General features: G+C 46.6%; 2 protein-coding genes across 3 annotated transcripts; one reads left to right on the top strand and one right to left on the bottom strand.

The window, feature by feature from the left end:
• Positions 1-2326: 2326 nt before the first annotated feature.
• ARFRP1 (ADP ribosylation factor related protein 1) lies at positions 2327-13968 on the bottom strand. 2 transcript variants are annotated; one of them, XM_054274396.1, is made up of 8 exons: positions 13895-13968; positions 12896-12995; positions 12424-12511; positions 11854-11936; positions 11137-11218; positions 10899-10969; positions 4714-4814; positions 2327-3267 (listed from the first exon to the last, which is right to left on the bottom strand). In XM_054274396.1, exons 2-8 carry the CDS (start codon positions 12986-12988, stop codon positions 3180-3182), a joined length of 606 nt encoding a protein of 201 aa, XP_054130371.1. In that variant the 5' UTR covers positions 12989-12995; positions 13895-13968; the 3' UTR covers positions 2327-3179. The 2 variants fall into 2 exon arrangements, with proteins under 2 accessions (XP_054130371.1, XP_054130372.1); XM_054274397.1 differs by having other exon boundaries at positions 12896-12989; positions 13895-13953.
• Positions 13969-14188: 220 nt separating this feature from the next.
• Positions 14189-21245, top strand: ZGPAT (zinc finger CCCH-type and G-patch domain containing). The gene is made up of 6 exons (XM_054274390.1): positions 14189-15176; positions 15875-16008; positions 16708-16866; positions 17869-18000; positions 18999-19410; positions 19838-21245. The coding sequence occupies exons 1-6, from the start codon at positions 14530-14532 to the stop codon at positions 19974-19976; spliced, it is 1623 nt and encodes a 540-aa protein (XP_054130365.1). The 5' UTR covers positions 14189-14529; the 3' UTR covers positions 19977-21245.
• The last annotated feature ends 445 nt before the right edge of the window (positions 21246-21690 follow it).

The following is a 21690-nucleotide window of genomic DNA, read 5'->3' as shown; positions in this document are numbered from 1 at the left end:
TTAATCAAGAACCCTTCTGGAAATCATGACTAATCCAACAACCTCATATACAGCTAAAACATCACTGCTGGAGACACTCATCAAGATTGTGATCTGTATTGTATCAGCAGATCCTTTCCCTAAAAGAAAACTGCTGGATTTGCTGGCTGTGTCAGCAGTACACAAAAGCAGGATGGTAAGGAAGAAGAGACTAAAAATAGCTCAGTTAGCAATAAAACCATCCTACAGCACTGCATACTAAGTCCACTTCATGATGATGGCTTGATTTCAGTTTGTCAGAGTAGGAAGGATGGCCAGGGCCTGTTTGCGCCATTTTCTGAGAAAGATGTTAGCAGCCAGAGAGTGGACTAAGATGCTGGACTTACTCTGAAGCTGGGTCTGATTTGTCTTGGCATTCTCCATGGTTCTGTGGAACAGAATGTCATGGCAAGTGGGATGAGCTGTGACCTCAGCACCGCTGCAACGCACATGTCCCTGTGGGATGGGACAGGGTCAGACCAGCCAAAAGTATTCACTCTGCATCCTTCCACAGTTCCACATGAAGATGGAATTGCCAGCACACAGGCAGCACTGGGACTCAAAGAAATGCTTTAGAAGTGGTTTTTCAGCTCTTGTCTCTTGCTGCTACCAGTTAGTGAATGTTAGCATAGGAAATTCCAGATGGGTGAGAAAATTCCAAACGGGTGAGAGAAATGTAATCATCTGTCCATGCTCAAATAAGGCAAGTGGGATTCTCTGCTGAAGTTATTGAACTCTTACCTTTATCTCATGGACAGCATGCCAAAGGGAAGAGGGATTGCAGAGCGCAGATGATCAGTCTGTATCCCCTTGGGAAGATAAACCAACTCTTCAGGCAATTTCATTGCTGTGAACAGGCATGGCCAAAACAAGTCCAATGCAAATGTATCAAAAATCTGGACAACTGACTAAATTTGAACTTTGAATTCAGAAACATTCTTGCTTTGAGGTTTGGTAGAGGGGTTACTTGAAACAAAAAAAGCGTTTCAAATAAGTCTGTGCTTCCTGTAAGTATAAAATGCGAAAAATCATTACATTCCCGATCAAAATATAAAAAATATCCCATCTGCTGGGATGCTGCTGTGGTAGGTCACTTTGAATTAGAATGAACTTTACACTGGTGGTTTCAGAGAAATCCTCCCTGATTTCTTGTAGCCAGAGCACACTCATGCATACCTATCCCAGCTTGGGCATGTCTCTGGGAAAATGACTCTCCCACGCCTGAGAACTTGGAATCCTGAGGTCAAAACATTGGCTTTAAGACACTCTGCAGATATGGACCACAAAGCAGTCTGTGTCTAGAAACTGTTTTGTCATTTCTGGTTTCCCAGGGAAAAAAGAGAGCAAGAGATCTGAAAACAGTATGTGGAAATCTTGGAAAATTCCTCGTGTCCTAAAGAATAGACATTTCAAACTACTTGACTAAAGTGTTTTGACTCTCAGCAAGGTACTTTTGTTCATAGTTACAGTTTTACATCTTCAGTTTCATTGTCAGTACCAACTCTGCCAACCAAAGCAGCCAGGGCCACAAAGTCACCTTGAAAACACTCAGGCTTTCCAAGTGTTTTAAAAGAGCCCAGTGAGAGAGATGCTCTTAATAATCAAAGGCCATTGGTTCTCCAAAACTTTAGTACTCTTGAAAATCTCAGCCCTGCAGCACCCAACAAAAGTGCCACTTCCTACAGTGGGTGAGTGATTTCCAAGGGCTCCTCCACATTCACAGAACACACAAGAAAAATGACTTGACTGACTCCCTAGGTCTGAAGGAGCCTTACTCCTGCTGAGAAGCAAAGATTCTGCTCTTCAGTTTGCATTTTTTTCTGCTGACTTCATGAATTTAATGATAGAGCCCAGCTGCCTTTGTGCTTTAACCCAAATGTGAGCAAATGATTGATGTTCTCTCTCAAAAAACATCTGAGAGCTCCATGGAGGAAATTCAGCAGAAAGTTCTTTGACAGTTGCCAACTAAAAGACTAAACAAATACTATGGACTGGCTCAAGTACAGCTTGAATGATGGCCCCTTCTTTATGTCAGCAAACAGCACAGAACCCTCACCAGTGCCAGGAGTAAAAAAACAGCAGAAGAGCAAAACCCATTGCCAAACCACCATGAAATTCACCTAAAAACTCATATTCAGGGAAAAGATATTGATATATCAGCAGATCTAGCTGAGTAGGTGATGTAAGCACTGAGCACTGTTTGTCTTTTGAGTGCTGCCTTTCTGGTTTTTCCTACAATTCAAAAAAAAAAAACAAACCTAGGCTAAGTACTGCTATTCCCAAATACCACTGTTTCAGCCAGGGAAGTTCAAATAAGTAGGAAGCTTTATTGCATACTGATTTCTTCCTGTCTAGAGGTTGTTTTCAGCTTAGAAAGATCACAGAGAGGGCCTTGATTCACTCCAGTTCCAGAAGATCTCAATTACTCTTAGGATTAAAGAGAGTGCACAAAGAGACTGGCAGTCAGAGCAAGGCAGTGCTTCTGGAATCGGGGTCCTGGTAGGAAAATCCATTTCAGCCAGCACAGCTGGATTTGATGAGGTCTTTTCCAACATTAACAATTCCACAATCCAATGGCCACCGTGCAGTTGCTGATTTCCACATCTGCTTTTACCACAGGTCAAAGTTATGAATCAACACCCCGAGTGAAAATCAAGTTCTAATCAATGCTGTCTCTCCCCACTACACAAACAGCAGCATAACAGGGCCAGTAACACCCTGCAGGAACATGGGGCTGGAGCAGCAAGGATCTTGGCAGTTAGGAGGAACAGCCATTCCCCAGGCTGTTCCTCCCCTTCAACATTCACCTCTGCATTTCCTTCAGGAGTTCCTTCATGTCACCAGCCTCCAGCCTGCTAGATTCACAAATCAGGAATCACAAAGTAAGATAGTAGAAAAATTAAGTCTTTTGCATTGGCAACAATGTGTAGGTTGCTACATAGGATGTTCAGAGGCCATTGACAATACTTAATGTAAGAGATTCCCACCCCCCACCCAGTTGGAATCCTTGGCTCAAGTGTTTTTTAGACACAGAAAGAGAATATTTATCTCCAAATTTAGGAAAGAATCAGGTGTAATAGGAATCCAGTGGATCACCTTCTTTAAAGGGAACACAAAAGTGTGTGGAAAGAGACTGTCCATTGCTTGGCTGGCTCAGAGCTCTACGTGATGTCCTTCTTCCTTGGGGGGCGGTGGATGTTCCTCACCACACACTTCACCATCCACTCAATCCCTTCGTTCACCCCTTTGCTAAGGAAAGAAAGCAGACAAGGTTTTAAAATAAAGCAACAACAAGAACACAAACATGGATCACACAGGCCCTAACTGAGCCCTTACATGAGGAAGGGAGGGGCTCTACACAGTTGTTTGCTGGCATTTCTGTGTTATTTTGCACGTAGGCAAACAATAGGGATCTGATTTCTTTTAGCTCAGCAATATATACCTCCATCCTTTATTTTTCTGGTGTCTGTGCAAGTCTACACCCAACTTAGTCACTAACTCTGTGGAAATCTTGGGATGAACAAGCATCAAACCCACCTGACAGTTGGTTTGAGGTCATTTTGCCACAAACCTCACACTAGTTGTACAAGATCTTGCAATCTTGGTTCCAGCTTTGTGTAATCATCTGTGCTGGGACTGCCAAGCAAATCAATACCTTACTGGTCTGCACAGCACCCGAGCCATGACTTCCATGAGTTATTCTTTTAGTGCAAGCTCAAACTGGAATTTTGAAAGGAAATTCCACAGAGATCAAAACTAGAAAAGTTTGCACAAATAAGGTTATTATCTAATACCTCTCTTCCAGTCAGTGCTTGAACACTGTTCTTGTGGTCATTCACCTGCTCAATGGCATGTGATTTGTAGCAATGCAGACAACAGATTTTTTTTCATGGTTCAGGAAGTTTTTGTTATCCTTTGCAGTAGCTTGTATGATAGCACACAAAAAAAATTCAAAGCTCTAGATTCAGCCCAGGCAGTCACTCAGCCAGGAGTGTTTCCATCAACTGGAAAAAAACTTTTGACTTATGCCAAGGAGCACTTTTCACTTAAAGGACTGAAAGTACCAAGAACAAATGTACTGTGAGCCTCGATGTGCAACGATGATGCTGAGATCCCAAAAATCCAGTGGGTTGGTCACGGTTGTGGCGTGCAGCTGACTAAGCCCAAATTAGGCTCTGCTTTAGTCATTAAATCTTAAACCACAGGCATCCCCATGTAAGAGGACTCCTGGAAACTGTGATATCATCCCCATCACGAAGCTCATCTGTGTGCCAAAGAATATGAAAGCAGAAACATAAGTATGGCAGCAGCAGTGAAGCACCACCCATTTCTCTGGTACAGGCATCAACAATGGCATTTTCAACTGACTTCTAACCTAAAAACCAGCAGCTGCAGCAAAGCAACATCTGCAGGGATTATTGTGTAAGGAGAAGGGACAATACAGGACAACAGATATGCCTCCAAGTCCCACTGCTCTCAGCCAGGAATACACTGTCATTGTGTTCTACAGGCAGGATTTACAGATGAAGTTACTGAGCTGGTGCAAGTCCAAGAATCTTGAACAAGTGTCTGTCAGTGCTGGAAGGAAGCACAGCTCCCTTTCAAGGCTTAATAACTCATGTAGTGCTGCTCTGTGTGTGTCACCTCACAGCTGCTCAGTCAACAAACTCTCAGTCTACGCCTTCTCATACTCACCCAGTAAGAGCTGAGCAGGCTTGTGTCAGGCAGTCTCTCTTCCCAATTTTGTTAATGCAGTCACTAAATGCTGTCTTGATATCGGGTATTGACAGACAAGTCTGCAAAGGGAACCGAAGTAGAGCTTGTTTGTGCCACAAGACATAAGGTGATCTTCTTCCACAATGAATCCTCCCATGATTGCAGTCTTGTATCAGTCAGGATGCAATGCTATCAGAATAAACCCACTCACCCACCACACAGTAAATTCACCTGTTTATGTTCCAAAGAAATGAGCATATTCTTTTTTCAACAAAGAGAATGCTGTTTGCTGACAGCACACACACTGCCTCACCTCCCTGATCCCTAATCTGTACAGTTCTAACCAAACAGTCCTGAAAATGAGCACAACCTGTATCCTCTAACAATACCCCTTCCAAGCTGCTCAACAGTTTATATTTACCAGGACACTACAAGAGCTTTAATATTTATCAAGCCTTTTGAAACTGTCTCTGCCACAAGCCCAGCTGGCTCTTTGTCAGCATCCTGGGCACTCTCACAAAATTAGCTGTGATTCTTCCTCAGCCCTCAGCACACTCCTTGGCATTACCCATGTCCCACCAGCACTTCTCTGTTTGCACTCAGAGAAAACACTGGCAGCACTGAATGCAGCACATTTTCTGATGCCTGTAACTGTGCTCTTGATCCCCAGCAGGTCCTGAACTTCTGTGAGTCTGCCAGGAGGCTGCTGGGAACAACACCACAAATCAAAACCCCCCAGTAAATCAGTGGATTACCTTCCCCACATAAATCACAGTGTCACCACAAAAATCTTAAAGTTACAACAAAAGCAAACCTGCTCAACTAAAGTCTGGACTTGCACTTCCCTGAGCACTCAGTGCTCATTTTTCCCTCAGAAGCCTTGGACAAGCCATTTAAGCACTTCAGCTGGCCACCAGCTCACCTTCCCTCCTCTCTGCAAAGACATTTTGGACCTTTAACAAGTCTCAAATATGTGTTTGGAACCTTCAGTCAGGTCCACATAAATGTTTTGGACAAATGTTTACACAAATGCCACAAACTGGACCCTCTGTGAGTCCTGAGGATAGGCCAAGTGAATGTGAACTCTGAGAGAACAGAAATATGAAAATTGTTACCAGCCACCCATTTGCAAAACACTGATTCTGGAGAAATTAAATAGAGGACATTTTTGTGGACAACAGAGGTAGATTCCATTGGTTATACGTAGGAAGGGATCTTAAGAAATGGCTTGCAAGGAGTTTAAGAACACCCAATTCATCCAGTGCCCATGGCTCCATTAACTGTGCAGCTTTTGATGACTGTACTTTCTTATGACCTCAGCTGCATTTTAAACTTGCCCTTTCAATCAGTGACCTGGAAACTGTATCCAAAAACGTTACTGACATCATTCTGCAGAACCCTCAACAATTTAGATCAGGATTTTTGACAAGAGAAAAATGTGCAGTTCATACAGATGAGCTGTCAGCCACAGGATACACAGTTAATTAAAAAAATACCAACAACAACAATTACTAACTTTAGAGGGAGTCAGACTGGGCTTGGGAGCTGGAATTCAAACCAGTAGGTCTGCAAGATGGGCAAGAAATTACAAGCAACCAAGCAGCCAAGCAACTAACCAAGCAACTATTCTCTACTGGTTTGTAAAAGCCTGGTATGGTGTCCACTGCCCAGTAAGAAAGGCAGGTCCAAATGCTCCTGGTTTAACCCAAAGCCCCAGACACATCAATTACCCAACAACTGGGGAGGAGAAGCATGTCAGTAATTTGAGGTATTTTTCACATCTTTGTTTTTTTCAGTCAATGAGACTGGGCAGCTGAAATTGAACAAATGTTTCTTGAAATATACTTGAAGCTTCTCAGAGTTGAATATCATTGTATAATTATATACTTTTGAGTAGATGCTTTTCTTCTGCTTGAGTCTACCTTTCCTTCTCCTTTTCTGAATGATGATACATTTTAAAATATTTTAAAATAAATCAGACAAAGTGTTCAAAGTACGAAGTAACACTAGAGAGCACAGTCATGCCATCCTTGATTCAATTTCTACTAGCACAGGTAGCAAAGCAATCAGGCAATGAACTTCCCAACACCACCAGCAGACCAGGACACCTGCACATACTCAGCAGCACAGAGAACCCACATCCTTCACCTTGCCCATCCTTGAAGCCTTTAAGAGTCCACTTTTCCCAGAACAGCTAACAATTACAGCCTTTTTTATCTCCCAGTATAAATAAACCATTGTTATAACTTCCCTTTCCCACCTTCTCGTAGAGCTGGGGCCTGCCCCACCTTCACAGAGCTGCCCAGTCATGGCTTTCCATGGAAATCTGCATCAGGAGGAGTTTTGCCTCTGAGGAGACTTTGCACCATTCACAGTCACAGCAGGATGCCACTGCATCACCAATCCTGTGCTGAGGAACATCATTTTATCACTTCCCCTTGGGATGAAGCAGAGCAGCACAGCAGACAGGTGACACCAAACTATCAATGCCTTGTTTTAGTGTTCCAAGCCATGAACTGGAATCTCATGTGACAGCAGGGGCTGATTCTCCACCACTCCAGCAAGGAGCATCTGAGCTTCTCATGCTCAGGGGAAAATGTCAGCTGTGGCTTCCAAGTTCCCCTTCTGCCCAGACACATCACAAAGTATTTGTTTACAGATGTGCTTTGTTTCTCAGCTGCAAACCCATAAGCCAAGGGCAAAGAAGGGAAGCTGGCTCTGTGATCCCATCAGGAGTGCTCCATTACAATAGCACAGTCCCCAGTGACCTCTCAGGAATGATGGTATCCCTCAGGCAGTTCACAGGAACCTCACACACAACACAGACAAACCAGATTTCCATCTCAGCCTCCCCAAAATAACACACTGGAAAAGAGATTTTGATGAAGGCTCCTCCAGGCATAATTTAGCCAGGACTGAACCAAACTCCTCCTGTGAAGGGTTCAGAATAGCATTACCCAAAGTAAGACTAAGCAATGGCACACCTAAAAATCTATCAAACAGCAAGGCAAGTTTTGGCCAAAAAAAGGTGGCATTGTAGAGCCTTTGCCCATTTCCCAAATCCACTGGAGCAAAGACAATGCTGCTGCCTGCTCTCCTGTCAGGACAAATCCAGAAGCATGCACAAAATCTCAAGTAGAGGCTCTTCAGTCATCTCAAGAGTAATCAACCATCAGAATGGAACTAAAAGAGAAACAAGAGCAAGGTGGATTGCCTAAATAAAATCTTATTTCACAAAAAGTCTGACTCACCTGACCTATGGTCTGGGACTACTTTTTAATGAGTTTGTTTTAAATTAAAATTTAAGCTTCATTAAATTTAAAGAAGGAATAGTATAGCCTCAATTGAAACCACCTTATTTAAATGGAAACTAATTTTACAAGGGAAGCTGTGGGAGGTCTTCAGTTGGAAACTAGAATGACTTTCATGCAGGTCTGTTCTCTAACAGCTGTGTGGAAGTGAGTACTCTGTTACTCACCATGACTTCTTACATTTTCCAGAGGCATGAGGAGGCTTTTCAACATTCTGGAGATTTCAAATTGAATTTTCAAAATTTATCATTAGATGAGGATGGCAAAACTTCCTCCCAGACATGGGTCATCATACAGCATCCAGTAATTTTCAGATTGTTAAATTTCAGATGCTGGTTTTGACAGGTCATGCTTTTCCAGTATTCTGAATAGTGTTGCATAATGAGACACTCTATCCTCAAATTGTAACAGTTCATTGTAAAGCACAGAAATATATACCTTGTGTGAACCTTTCAACAGCTGCATTCACATCAAAACAGCAATTATCAATTCTTATATTGCTGCTTTTTCTGCAATAAGCCATATTTTCAAAAGTGGCATTCTGAGCTGAAAGGGAGTTCACAGGAATTAGCAGATATTAGATAATTTATTTTTCCTACAAAGCAATAGTTGCTTTAAAATCCTAAACAAATTCCTTCCTCCAACACACACTTGACTCAGTTTTTAAATTATTTATAAAATAATCCAGTTTTGAAGCCCCTGCTGAACACAGAGCACTCTCCTGATACCATAAAATATCACATTCAGTATTGTGAGAATTAGAATTGGTGTTTTGCAGCCAATGACCATATTTTATCTCCTGGAATGACCAAATACCACTCATGCCTGGCAGTGCTGAGAGGACACAATGTACCCTGGGGTTCACAGCAGAATTCTTAACACTTTATGCAATTTCAGGTTGCATCAATACTTTTGTTATCTTGATAACAGAATGTACACTTTAAAAACAAACTGTGTCAGTTGTTCTATTTCTGATGAATTTGACCACAAGCCTTCTGCTGGCCTCTGTAGATATCATCATCAAGAATTACCCTTAATCTCCAAATACCAGTGAGGTTAAGATACTCCTTATTCTCCCTTATCATGGTTCAGGACAGAGGGGTGCTGGTGAGAATTTCCTACAATTTTATATCTGGAGATCCAGAGCAGAAAAATCTCTATCAATGCTAATTATCAGTTTTATCCCAGAGGTCTTCAGTTCTGCTAAATCAGAAGAAGAGAAACAGGCTACTGAGTTTTCTCAATTTTGTTTAAGAGAACCTCAGTAATTACTGAAAAATAGGCTATGATCCCCTTAGTGATTTGTTAATAACATTGATAACTCTTTGCTGGCTCCATAACCAAGATCATTTAGTAGGAGTGAACCTCTAAATATCCAGTGTAGGTATTTCTTACAAACAGGCAAACCTCCAGTGGGTTTAGCTTTGCTACTCTCTTGTTGTAGCTCTACAACTGCATGAAGGCACTAAGTCTGTGGGCTGGTCTTGGACCCTCCAGAGGGAGCAAGAAGCCAGATTTTCTTTTGAAAAGCTGTTCCAAACAGCTCTTTCTAGGAATTTAAAGAAGCCAAATTGTTCAATTATTTGTCTTTAGTCTGGTCAGAGTGTCAGAAGAGCCAGCATCTGCAGCCTGTAAGAAAGGGTGTATATACAACCAAAAGAGAAACTGGAACAAATTTCCAGGTCACTGCTTGGATCTTATCCTCAACAGGTCAAGGCAAGAGTGCAGGCTGTTCTCTGTAGAAAAGCTATGGGGTTGTACAGAAATGAGTCAATATTCTGGTTTCCACAGAAAAAAATACAGACAATTTCCCCATATTCCAGAGACTACAGCAAAGTCAGGACCATAAATCAGGAGTTCAGACCTGATCTCATGCTTTTACATGGAATTCCATTTCTCTTATTTCTAAGACTAGATAATCCAGATAAATTAGATCATCCAAAGACTAATCTGTGTTGTACTCAAGAAACCTTGCTTTAGAGCCAAGTGATTTCTATGGAAGCCTCACGTGTTTCCACAAGTGCAATCGCTCGGACAAGTGGAAAGTGCAGAGGAGGAACCTGAGGAGTATTTGCATCCTTTGGAACAGAGAGTGAGCCCAGGCCGGCTGCTCCAAGCCCTACCGCAAGCCTCTGGCTCCATCTACAGACCAGTCCCTGGAGCTGCAGGCCTGGAAATCCAGGGTCAATTCCCAGGAGGAAAACATGAAAACCACCACGTCCACCTTGGGCATTCTCTTCTTTTTTTTTCCATGCTGGGGGAGGTAAGGATGGCCCAGGATGTGTCACCTAAACACTGCACCACCCACGAACTGCCAAACCCAAACCTTTACAGCTCTGAACACACTGGAAAGAATTCAAATTTACAGAAAAGAGCATTCCTTGCCATTCAGTGCTGTCACTGATGGAATGCTCTACAACAAACAAATGTTTTATTGAACAGATCTTATCCAATTATGGGGAAAGAATGGTTTGCTTCACATACATCTGTTGTGCTATTCCTGAGCTTTCAAAGAGCAGCATAAACAAAGTGCACTAAACATTTTTTTTCTGAATAAACAGGAAAAAAAAGCATCAATAGAGCCAGTCACGGTACAAGAAAGACCCACCATAGCTGTGCAGTTTGTTCTGTTTACATAAAGAATTCAGAACTATGTGCCTGTAGGAAGCTCATTCATGGCACTGAAAAAGGGCTGGAGGAGAGAGGAAAAAAATACAACTAAATTCAAAGTATTTCCACTGATGGGAAAGTACCATAGGATCAGCTCAGGACTGTGGAACAAATTTAATATGAATACAGAGTTCACCTTTCCAAGGCTTATTTGCTTATTTATGTAAATCCTCCATATTTTACCTCTACATCCTGCTTGTTGGCCAACACCAGAATGGGAACCCCTTCCAGAGCTTCACTGGTAATCATCTTCTCTACAAAGGACAGAAACAAAACCAGGTTTAGCCAGTTCTGGAAGTTGTACAAAACTTCCAATCTGGCACAGATTCTCTGGACAGAGGGAGGAAGCCAAAAACTCCCTCTTGAATTACAATTTCATTTGATACAACCTTCCAGGACAATTTGGTCACACTGCACTTACCAAAAGCTCTTTTGGACTCAGAGAGCCTCTCCTCATCAGTGGAGTCAATAACATAGATCACCCCATGAGATTCAGCATAGTACTGGAAGGAGAACACAGATATTGGTGTCAATGCACTAGGATCACTTGTTCCTCTTCCTGACTTGATTTTGGTACAGTTTTGGTACATGTGGAGATCAAGCAGTTAGAGGCAGCTGTATCCACAGTGTGCCTGGACAGAATGGAGGCACACAGCCTGTGCTGCCTGTTCTGTTTGCAAGCCTGATCAACACACCAGCTGGAAAAGCTTTTGTCCCCCCAAAGCTTTTTTCTATGGCACAACCCCTCATCTGGGTTGGTAATTGCTGTCTGCAACCATTAATGCAAATATTAAGCACAGAAATAGTGGAATCTCTGAAAAGGTGTTAATGCTAAATACTGGGGTTATCAATAAGCCTGTGTGATTACCAAGTGATTGTGGTGGTTCAGTTCTAAAAGAAATCACAGGATAGTTTGTGTTGGAAAGGGCCAACCACCTCATTCCAACTCATTCCACCTCCCACCAGATCAGGCTGATCACAGCTCCATCCACCCTGGCTTTGAACACTTCCAGGGATGGGGCAGCCACAGCTTCTCTTGGCAAAAAAAAAAATCAATCAAACATTGATTCAAATAAATATCAAATATTTATAAATAAATAAAAATATCAATCAAACAAAACAAAACCACATCTCTAACCTTGTCCCAAAGTGACTGCAGCTCCTCCTGCCCACCAAGGTCCCAGAACATGAGCCGAGTTTTGCCAACATCAATAGTTCCAACTAGAAGGAAGGAAGGAAGGGCAATCCAATGAAATCTATGGGTGCTGTAAAGCACAGACAGCTGCACAACCCACTCAGAAATCTGGGGTGGGACAGGCTTGTAGGGGAGCAAATCACAGGCAGCAGCTGCTTGCAACAACACAGCAACACCTGCACTGAGTGATCACAAATATAGAGCAGCATCAGTGCAAATAATTCCAGAATTGGGCCAGGGAATGAACTCCAGGGAAATACAGTTTGAGGATAGCACTGAAATAGATACCTGGAGTTTTAATACTTGAAGAGTTTCTCCTCCTAAGTTAATAAAGTCTATTTCATTCTCTACAAAAAGACCTGGACAGTTGGGAGATACAATCTCTGCACCCAGGAATTATTCTGCCCTTCTTAAACATTTCAAATACAAGTTCTTAAACATTTCAAATACAAAACAGCTATCTGTGTCTATCTGTGCAAGAAAGCTGAAAAAATTCCATGTGGATTTACTTACTGTTTAAGCCCACAGTGGTTGTGATTTTGGACAAACTCATCCCTTTGTAGTTCTTGTTAAACCGGGTTTTAGTTTGTTCAAGGAAGGTCTGAAAAAGAATAAAACAAAATATTTACTGTCAAACATTTTACTGGTTGGGCCAATCCTATCCCAAATCAGTCTTTTCATTTCTGTACAATCCTGCTAGAGCAGATACTGCCCTACCTAATTTTGGACAAACCACTCTTCTTGCTCCCTACTTTAGCAAGGAAAGAAGGGATCACATGTGATTATGGGATTACCCAAGCCTCAGCCACATCCCTGAGAGCTTGTACTAAATTTAAGCAATGAGTAAAAGTTGATTGCTTGGTGTGACATCACTAAAGCAACTCAGGACACAGCTGAAGAGAGATTGACCCTTGTTGGAAGATTTATCCCTGGAGGATGTTTAGGATTGTGTGTGCCCCTCCACGGGGTGATAAACAGCACTTACAGTTTTACCAGCATTGTCCAAACCCAGGATCAGGACACAGTACTCATCCCTCTGGAACATGTATTTATAGAGCCCTGACAGCAGTGTATACATCCTGCTCCTGCAACAAATGCCAGGAAATCAATTAGCAAACAGCTCATTCCCAAAGCCTCTCATGCCATGACGCCAAACAAATAAATGATGTTACTCTTTTATCAGTAAATCTCATATTTAGGTAATTCCAGGAAAAATCAGAGATCTAAGACAGATCATGAAAAAAGCTCAACATTAAATTTGGGGTTTAAAAGGGAACTGAGGAAGGACTTTGACATCTCTTGCAGTAAAATAAGACCCACAGAAAATGAAGTGAATTTCACAAAAATACAAAGAACAGGTATTTTGAGCAAGAATCTGCAGAAGCTCCCAGCTGGGAGTGCACACAGGCTGGGATGCAGGGAGCTCTGGCACCAAGCGCTGCAGCTGACTCAGAGCCATTGCAGCAACCCTTGTGCTCAAACCCAGATAAAGGCAACCCCAAGGCAGAGCCTTTCAGAGGCAGCGCGTGGTTAAACAACCACTTTGAAGTCAAACACCATTACCTAAAGGGAAATAAAAGTGTTCCGAAGCAGGAAAAGGATCGGGGGTTTCACGGGGCTTCAATCCCACAGGTACCGGGGCCACCCCTCGCTCCCAGCTGAGACCGGGGCGCTCCTGCCGCCCCTCCGGGACAGGGGGGGAACCCCGGCCCGCTCCCCCTCGGGACAGCGACTGATCCCGACCGCCGGCCTGCTCCTCCCCAAGCCCGGAGATCCTCCCGGACCCGGCAGATCCCTCCAGCTCCGGATCCGGGAGATCCGGCCCAGCCTTTGCTGCCCTGCCGCGGCAGTGACGGCTGAAGGGGAACACCGGCCCTAGCACCATTTCCCCCTCATGGCCCCGCGCCACGTCCCGGGCCAGCGACAGGTCCCGGCCCAAGCTCCCGAGGAAAAGAACCCGAGCCCGAGGCCCGCGGCCCCTCACCTGGTGCTGGTGCCGGTGTCAGCGCTGGAGCCGGAGTCGACTCTCACGACTCCCCAGCGCCACCAGCCGCCGCCATTCCGTGCCCGAAACTCCGGGAAATGTAGTCCTGTCGCCGCTGCGATGGCGGAGCGAAAGGAGCCTGTGGACTACAACTCCCAGAATGCCCAGCGCCTCCCGGGTACTCCGAGTGCGGAGCGGCTGACGCGCTGCCAGCGCAGCCGGAAGTGGAGGCGCTGATGCCGGAAGTGAGGGTGTCATGGCGGCTGTCATGGAGGCGGCTCGCAGGGACTGAGGGCACGGTGGCGGCTCAGGGAGGCGCTGCAGCCCTGGGGCTGAGGGAGCGCCCAGGCTGCGGGAGGAGCGGTGCCGTGCGGGAGCCCGGTGGGCGAGAGTGGACTCCGTGGCGGGGGAGGGCAGAGCCAGGCCCGGCCTCTCCTCGGACTCTCCCGTCGCCTCTTGCCGCCTGTTTCCAGCAGGAGCATCGCCCTGGTCCTTCCCGAGGGAAAGAGCGGGACGGCGGGTAGATGTCGCTTCTGCGGGCGAGGACTTGTTATCCAGAAGTGCTTGAGTGAACTCTGAATGTGTTTTGAGTTCGTGGAGAGGACGCGGGCAGCAGCGCCTTTCCTGTGCTGAGGATGGATGAAGACAGTCTGGAAGCGGCGATCCAGACCTACAACGCGCAGCTGGAGCAGGTGGAGCTGGCGCTGGGGGCGGGCCAGGACCCATCGCAGCACTCGGACCTGATCCAGCTGCAGGAGGATTTGAAGCAGCTCATAGAACTGACCGAGTCGAGCCTGGTGGCTGTGAAAAAGAGCAAACTTCTGGCCACTTTGGACACAGATGCCTCCTCCTCCTCTCCAGCAACTCTCCCAGGGCAGGATTCCCACCTGGAGAGCTCTGCCCAAGATGAGGAATATGCTGCTTTTAAGGAAGCCATTGCTGGGCTTGGAACAGATGAGGAGGCTCCAGCTGATGACAACGGGATCTCCTCAGAGAGAGAGGGAGAAACGGGGGATAAATCCAAATCAAAGTGCAGTGAGGAGGAGGAGGAGGAGTCTGAGAGAGAGGAGGAGGAGGAGGAGTTGAGTGGGATGAAGGTTAAAGCCCCCTACTACAGCTCCTGGGGGACCCTGGAGTACCACAATGCCATGATTGTGGGGACAGAGGAGCTGGAGGATGGCACTGCAGGGGTCAGGGTGCTCTACCTGTACCCCACCCACAAGTCCCTGAAGCCTTGCCCCTTCTTCCTGGATGACAAGTGCAGATTTAAGGAGAACTGTCGGTAAAGAGAGAGGGGTGGGAGGGTTCAGAGGGACAAACCTCCTCCCCAAGTGCTCTGTGTGCCTTTCTCACCCAGAGAAATTGTGCCTTGGTGTTTTTGAAATGTGCTGTGGGGAGCAGTGGCATCACTTGGGCTGCCCTCTATAGCTGATCACAGGTGAAGTGGAAATTCCTGTGGGGAAGGTGCAGAGGTTTTACATAACTGAGTGGCTGAATTAACAACTGATGGAGTGTTTTGAAACAAAACACTCAGGTCTGTGGGTAATGCACACATTCCAGTTGCACAGGGGGGTTGGATAGTTTTGGGGATCTATTTGGGGCTCTATTTTTGGGGATCTACCCCAGGATGAGCCTCAGTGGTGTGTGAAGGTGCTGGGCTGTGAGCCTCACCTCTGTGAAGGTGCTGGGCTGGAGCCCTGCCTGTCTCTGATCCCATTTATCCCCAAATCCATGAATTTTTTAATTGGTTGTGTCACCAGCAAGGAAGTTTAATTCTCTGGTGTGAGCTGCATTCTTTGTCCCATGACATGAACAACATGTTTAAGGTGCAACATGAACAACTCCAGGGAAGTTTGACCACGTGCTGTTGTAATTATAATTGTGGTGAAGGTTCCTCAGCCCTGACACTCGTGTGCATTTCCTCTGAGGGAGGAAGGAAGGGATTTTCATTTGAGACCTCCTGTCCCTCCTTCCCTGCAGGTTTTCCCATGGCCAGGTGGTGTCGGTGGAGGAGCTGCAGCCCTTCCAGGAGCCCGACCTGAGCAGTCTGGGGGTGGGCTCAGCCTGCCTGGCCAAGCACACTGATGGCATCTGGTACACGGCCAAAATCACCGGTGAGGGGCCCAGGGGCAAGGGGGAGGCTGAGGTTTGTGTGGATCTAAAACTTGGCTGCTGTGGTTAATGACAGAAAACCATAAACTGTGTCGCTGCTGCCCTGAACTCAAAACCTTGGCCTAGCTGAGGAAACAGGCTGAGTTTTGTCAGGCTAGAGGAGAGAATTGACTGGGAAGTAGGAGATAAAGAGCAAGAATGTGGAAAGGAAATGACTGCGGGGTCATTAACTGCTCCAGGGAGGGGCTGCAGGAATTTACATGTCTGCTAGATGAGAATGGCAATAATCTGGTCTTGTTTAAACAAAAACCTGGGGAGCTGGCCCTGCCCAGCAGCTGCTGATACAGGCTTCCCTCTGTCCTGGGAAAAGGGAGGGTTTATTCCCTCTTTCCATCTTTCTTTTAACTGTTATTAAATCAGAAGGGAGCAAGTCTAACTTATTTTAATTCCACTTCTCAGCAGCCCATCTTTCTTGATTTGCAGATATAAACTTCTGGGTATCAACAGAGGCATTGTGGAAATAGCTTTTCATTGCAGTGGGTGCTTCCCCCTCCCAGACAGAAATAAAAATCACAGATTAAACCCAGAATTTTCTAGAGCTGTTCCTTGGGCCTCCCCCCATCCTGTGTCGTTCTGCTGGAGCTGACTCTGGTTTAGCTCCCCGTGTGCTGCAGCTCCTGTTGTTGCTGTTCCCTCTGTAGATGTGGACAGTGGCTACTACACGGTGAAATTTGACTCCCTACTCCTCAAGGAGGCCGTGGTGGAAGGGGACAGTGTCATCCCACCCCTGAGAAGTGAAGATGCTGCTGAATCTGGCGAGTCTGATGAGGACAGTGTGGATGATTCTGGTTATGCCAAAGGTAAGAAAACGGGAGGAATGTGAGCAAAAGTGACTTGGGATTTTGTTCTGCTTTTCTGTGGGACTGGCTGGCTGTCCTGGAGCTCTCACTCTGAGTGTCTCACCTCTAATGAAAGAGCAGTTGATCTCTTTATGTGTTCCTGAAAGACTGAGAACGGGAACTGGGTGTTCTGCCATAACTGCAAACTAAAATCTTTGTTTTGTGCAAATCCCTGGGCTAATGAAGGCTGGGGGTTTCCATGGGAACTCCCCACACAAGGAAGAAGAGGGTGTGATATTTTACAGTTCCAGGCTCTGAGCCTCATTCTTATGTGTCTGGCTGAGGTGAGTTAATAAGTGAATCAGAATTTCTCATCCCTGGGAGCTCCATGACTCAGGAATGTGAGACCCAAGGAAATGTTGGGTCTTTCTGGTGCCTTGATGAGGCTGCAGGAACAGCCATGCCTGTTTTACTGCTGAAAGGTGACACAGAGAGCACCCAAGTGACTTCTTGGAAGGTGCACAGGCAGCACTGTCCCTCTGGTGGTGCCACAGCTGCATCACAGGGACAAAGTCATGTTCTAGAGCTCTTTGCATTTAACCTGACAGAGGTTATTGGATCCTAATAACACAAAATTAATGTTATGGCCTGGAGGAGCCTCATACCAGAGACTGGAGGCACAGGATAAGTGTTAGGTGTCACTGTGTTAAATTCTGCCCAGATGTATACATTGTTCTGTATTACCATCCTGGAAGGAAGGAAAAGAATCATAAAACTCCTGGGTGATTCTGCCTGGATCTGGGAGATGGTATGTGCATTAAATCAAGTGAAACCTCACATTTCAGCCACTCCTGTGCAGTGTTCATGGAAGGTGACAATTCACTAAGAACTGAGTAAAGCTGGAGGCATGACCAAATGCTTTTAGAGTTGGAGGAGTGAATTGCACTATCCTGTGAGGGATGCTGCACACAGCAGCTTTATTCACAATTCCTGTTTCACTGATTCTCCTCTTGTGTTCCACAGTGATAGACTCAGGAGTTCCAGAGAATGGGGAATGGACCCCAGCCTGCAGCTCCTCTTTTGGTGGCTGGGAGGCCCACACTCGTGGCATTGGCTCCAAACTGCTTGTTCAGATGGGATATGAGTTTGGAAAAGGTAAGGGGAGAGGGTGCTCCTGGGGCTGGTAAGAAAAACCCAAGATTTTGGTTGAAACCAGAACTTTGCTGTGCTGAAGGGCCACTTGGCTGGGGCTCAAGCAATGTGGTAGATCCCAGCAGTGGTGGAGGGAAGAGGGATGAGTTATTTCATGGAAGTGCAGGCACGTGGGGCACCAACCCTGTATGGAAATGGCAAACAGTGGAGGCACCTGGGAGCACCGTCAGGCTGATGATCAAAGCCATGAGAACCTTGTGGAATGTTCAAAGGCTGGAGGTGGAGGGGAGCTGATCTGCAAAGCTTCTGATGTCTGTGCTAATGTATCTCCTGGCCTGACACAGACTTCAAAGCCTGCTGAACTCGCTGCTCCCACCCAAATTGCATCGAGCCTTGGGGGCCTTGGGAGGGCCTCTGTGTCTCTGGTCCTGCCAGAGGAACCAAACCAGTTTTAAGCAGAACATGGCTTGGGTTCTTCCAGAGGAACTAAACCAGTTTTAAGCAGAACCTGGCTTGGATTCTCCCAGAGGAACCAAACCAGTTTTAAGCAGAACCTGGCTTGGGTTCTCCCAGAGGAACCAAACCAGTTTTAAGCAGAACCTGGCTTGGGTTCTCCCAGAGGAACCAAACCAGTTTTAAGTAGAACCTGGCTTGGGTTCTTCCAGAGGAACCAAACCAGTTTTAAGCAGAACCTGGCTTGGGTTCTCCCAGAGGAACCAAACCAGTTTTAAGCAGAACCTGGCTTGAGAAGCTGAGGATGTGAGGCTGAACCTGGTTTCACAGAAACCGGCCTGACGGATGGCCTCAGGCTTGGAATCACAAATCTCCTGCTCTGAAAGGCTCCTGGCCTGGCCTTTCCTGGTCTCCTTGGCTTGGACAGAAGTTGTAACTTTTGGTACCTCAAAAGCCTCTTAGCTTGTTTTAAGCTTGTGACAATGTGAGCTTGTGGTGGGAGGTGGCTCAGAGGGAGGATGCTGTAATGACTCGGAGTCTCCCCTCAGGCCTAGGGAAGAATGGTGAGGGCAGAGTGGAGCCAGTGCAGGCTGTGGTGCTCCCTCGAGGGAAGTCCCTGGACCAGTGTGCTGAGGTGCTGCAGAAGAAGAAGCAGGGGAAGCTGGAGCCAGGCAAATCGAGGAAATGCCGGGCAAAGGGAGGCAGCTCCGGACAGCCGGGCGGCCGCAAGGCCCCGCGCGACGTCTTTGACTTCCTGAACGAGAAACTGCGCGGGAAGAGCGCCGGGGACAGGGCTGGGGGGGTGGCCCTGCCCCAGAGGAACAGCAAAGAGATCTACCATGCCAGCAAGAGCACCAAGAAGGCCCTGAGTGTCAGCCTCTTCCAGACCACGGAGAAGATTGAGCAGACGCAGAGGGATATCAGGGGAATCCAGCAGGCCCTGGCGCGCAACATTGGCAGGTAGGAAAACGTTCTTTGGGATGCAGTTTGTGGTGCTTCTGGGGAGGGGTGGGCTTGGAATGAGGTGTGGGAGGAACAAGTGAAGTGTGTCTGGAGGGGACTTAAGGGGAAGTGGAGGAGAGAGTTCAGTGGGTGCTTCAGACCAGCATGGACACTGGCAGATGTGTCTGAATTCAGGCTGTGGCAAAGAGAGGAGCTCTCTGAGGAAAGGTGCTGGAGTCCTTCTTGTGCCCACTCCTGCAGCATTGCTGTTGAGGGTCCCAGGAGGACATTCTCTAGGCCAGACAGTGCTGAGCATCAGGTTACTCCTGGCTTTCAACAGATCCCTTGGGCTAATCCTACAGGAAAGGGCAAACCCTCCTGAGATGGAACCCTCTTTTGATCTTACCATGCAGGATGACATTGCCACTGTGCTTTTTGCTTTCAGGCACAGCATTGCTGCAGCTCAGCTGGAGGAGAAGCTGGCTAATGCCCACAAGCAGCTGGGGCAGCTGCAGGCCCAGGAAGCCAGGCTACAGCGGGAGCAGAAGAAAGCAGACACCCACAAGAAGATGACTGAGTTCTAGGTGCTGAGGAAGGTGTTGGACTGCAGGAGTTGTCCTTCTGGTGCTCCTGGCCTCAGAGTCTCAATGAGCTGTCCTGCTCTGCTGGGCCTCAGGCTGCTCAGCCTAAAACTGGGCAAAAAAGCAGCAGTTTCTGGATGCTTCTGAGCTCTTCTGGGAGGGGGAGTAGTGCACATCCATCCAGCCCCGAAAGCATTCAGTGAGTTGGGCCTTGGATGAGGCCTAGCTACAAGGGATACAATTCTCTGCTCTCTTGCACACTTCTTTCCTTCATTTTCACTGCAGCAGCAGCTCCATCCAGAGTGTGTGGCTGCTCAGGTGATAACACTGCTGGCTACAAACCAGCTGAGGGGGCTTGGACAGCCCCACATCCTGCCAGTAACTGTGGCTTCTGTCTGTGGCCACCTGCCAAGCACAGGTGCAGGCAGGGTCCCAACCATGGCTGGGTGAAAACATCAAAGGTCAAGTGCTTTAGCTGCTCTCTGCCTTCTGGTTTTTACTGTGGGATTTATCTGAGAACTCCATTTTTGGGGGAAGCAGTTCTTTGTAGCCCTAGTGTAAGGAAGGGACAGAAAACTGACAGCTCAGAGGTGGAACCAGCAGCCTGGAGCATCAGATTTCAGCAATTTGACTGTTGGAGTATTCCAGGCCATGCTGTAGCCAAACCCACTGGCTTGGCATGGAAAGCTGCCTGGTTCCACAAGTAGAGTGCCATAGCTGGGGGAATAAGCCAGCAGCATATCAGAATTCCCAAACCTATCCAGGAACAGCTCCACAGGGACCCTTGTGATTTTTGCCACCATTAGTTGGGTTTATCTCTCCAAGGTGGCTCACTGAGCACAGGTCCTTTTACTAAAGAACCTCAGGACCCAGATCCAGGTTGGACTGTGCCCTAGGTGAGCACAAGGAGCAGGATGTGTGTGAGCCCAGTGTGCAGCCCTGCAGTGGCAGAGCTTGGGGCTGGGCTGGAAGCAGGCCAGGCAAGCCAAATGCTCTTCCCTGCCATGTGGAAAGTGAACAGGAAGGATGTCCTCTCCCCTTGGTTACATTCTGTGTTGGTGGTGGGCAGTCCTTGCCTCAGAGATGCTGGTTTCATCATCTGGTGGGATTTCTGCATTGTAAAGGCTTTTTTTAAAAACAAAAATAGTTTGCAATTCATGCCAGTATCTTAAGGACACCAATTTGTTTTTTTTTTTTAGTTTAAGGAACCAATTTCCTTTTATTCTGTGAGTAACTTTTCTAATGAAAAGGTTCCTTTAGCACTCTCTTTTTTATCTATTCCTGAGAACAGAGTAAAAAACAAGCTGTCAGCCTGGGCAGGGCAGTGCCTGATCTGCAGGGTCAGGCTGCAAAACGAGCAAGAAAATCTGAGACTGAAGAAGATATGATCAGAGCTGTTCAGGTTGTGTGGGTTTTCACATTGCTGCAGACACACCTCAGAAACACAGCGAGACAGCAAAACCAAACAAGATGAACATCGTCAGGAAACCTGTGGGAGTGAGTCTGTGCTCCTGAAGAGCACCTGGATCGTGCTGTGATCCTGGTGGGTGTGGGATGTGTCATGGGCTGCCTCAGGCACTCCGACATCCATCAGTTCCCATTGGAATTGGCTATTCTGTCCTCATTGTTCTGAATTCTGTGTTCTTCACACACCAGGCTCAACTCAAGGGTTTAACAATGGCCCTTCCCTCACAAATGACTGTTTGTTTGTCACACT

The sequence above is a fragment of the Melozone crissalis genome, unplaced genomic scaffold (assembly GCF_028551555.1).
Source record: "Melozone crissalis strain CALT ecotype California unplaced genomic scaffold, PUWL_Pcris_2 ptg000017l_1, whole genome shotgun sequence".
NCBI lineage: Eukaryota > Metazoa > Chordata > Aves > Passeriformes > Passerellidae > Melozone > Melozone crissalis.
Note: the sequence above shows the minus strand (reverse complement) of the source record. Positions and strands in the feature narration are given on the sequence as shown.

What these genes read in the sequence shown, in the direction of transcription:
- ARFRP1 (XM_054274396.1), bottom strand. Translation starts at nt 12,988, where the DNA reads ATGTATACACTGCTGTCAGGGCTCTATAAATACATGTTCCAGAGGGAT. An exon ending in TGAGTCCAAAAGAGCTTTTG is followed by an intron (nt 10,970 to 11,136) that starts GTAAGTGCAGTG and finishes TGTCCTTTGTAG; the next exon opens with AGAAGATGATTACCAGTGAA. An exon ending in GCCTGCTCAGCTCTTACTGG is followed by an intron (nt 3,268 to 4,713) that starts GTGAGTATGAGA and finishes TTCTTTCCTTAG; the next exon opens with CAAAGGGGTGAACGAAGGGA.
- ZGPAT (XM_054274390.1), top strand. Translation starts at nt 14,530, where the DNA reads ATGGATGAAGACAGTCTGGAAGCGGCGATCCAGACCTACAACGCGCAG. An exon ending in AGATTTAAGGAGAACTGTCG is followed by an intron (nt 15,177 to 15,874) that starts GTAAAGAGAGAG and finishes CCTTCCCTGCAG; the next exon opens with GTTTTCCCATGGCCAGGTGG. An exon ending in GGGATATGAGTTTGGAAAAG is followed by an intron (nt 18,001 to 18,998) that starts GTAAGGGGAGAG and finishes GTCTCCCCTCAG; the next exon opens with GCCTAGGGAAGAATGGTGAG.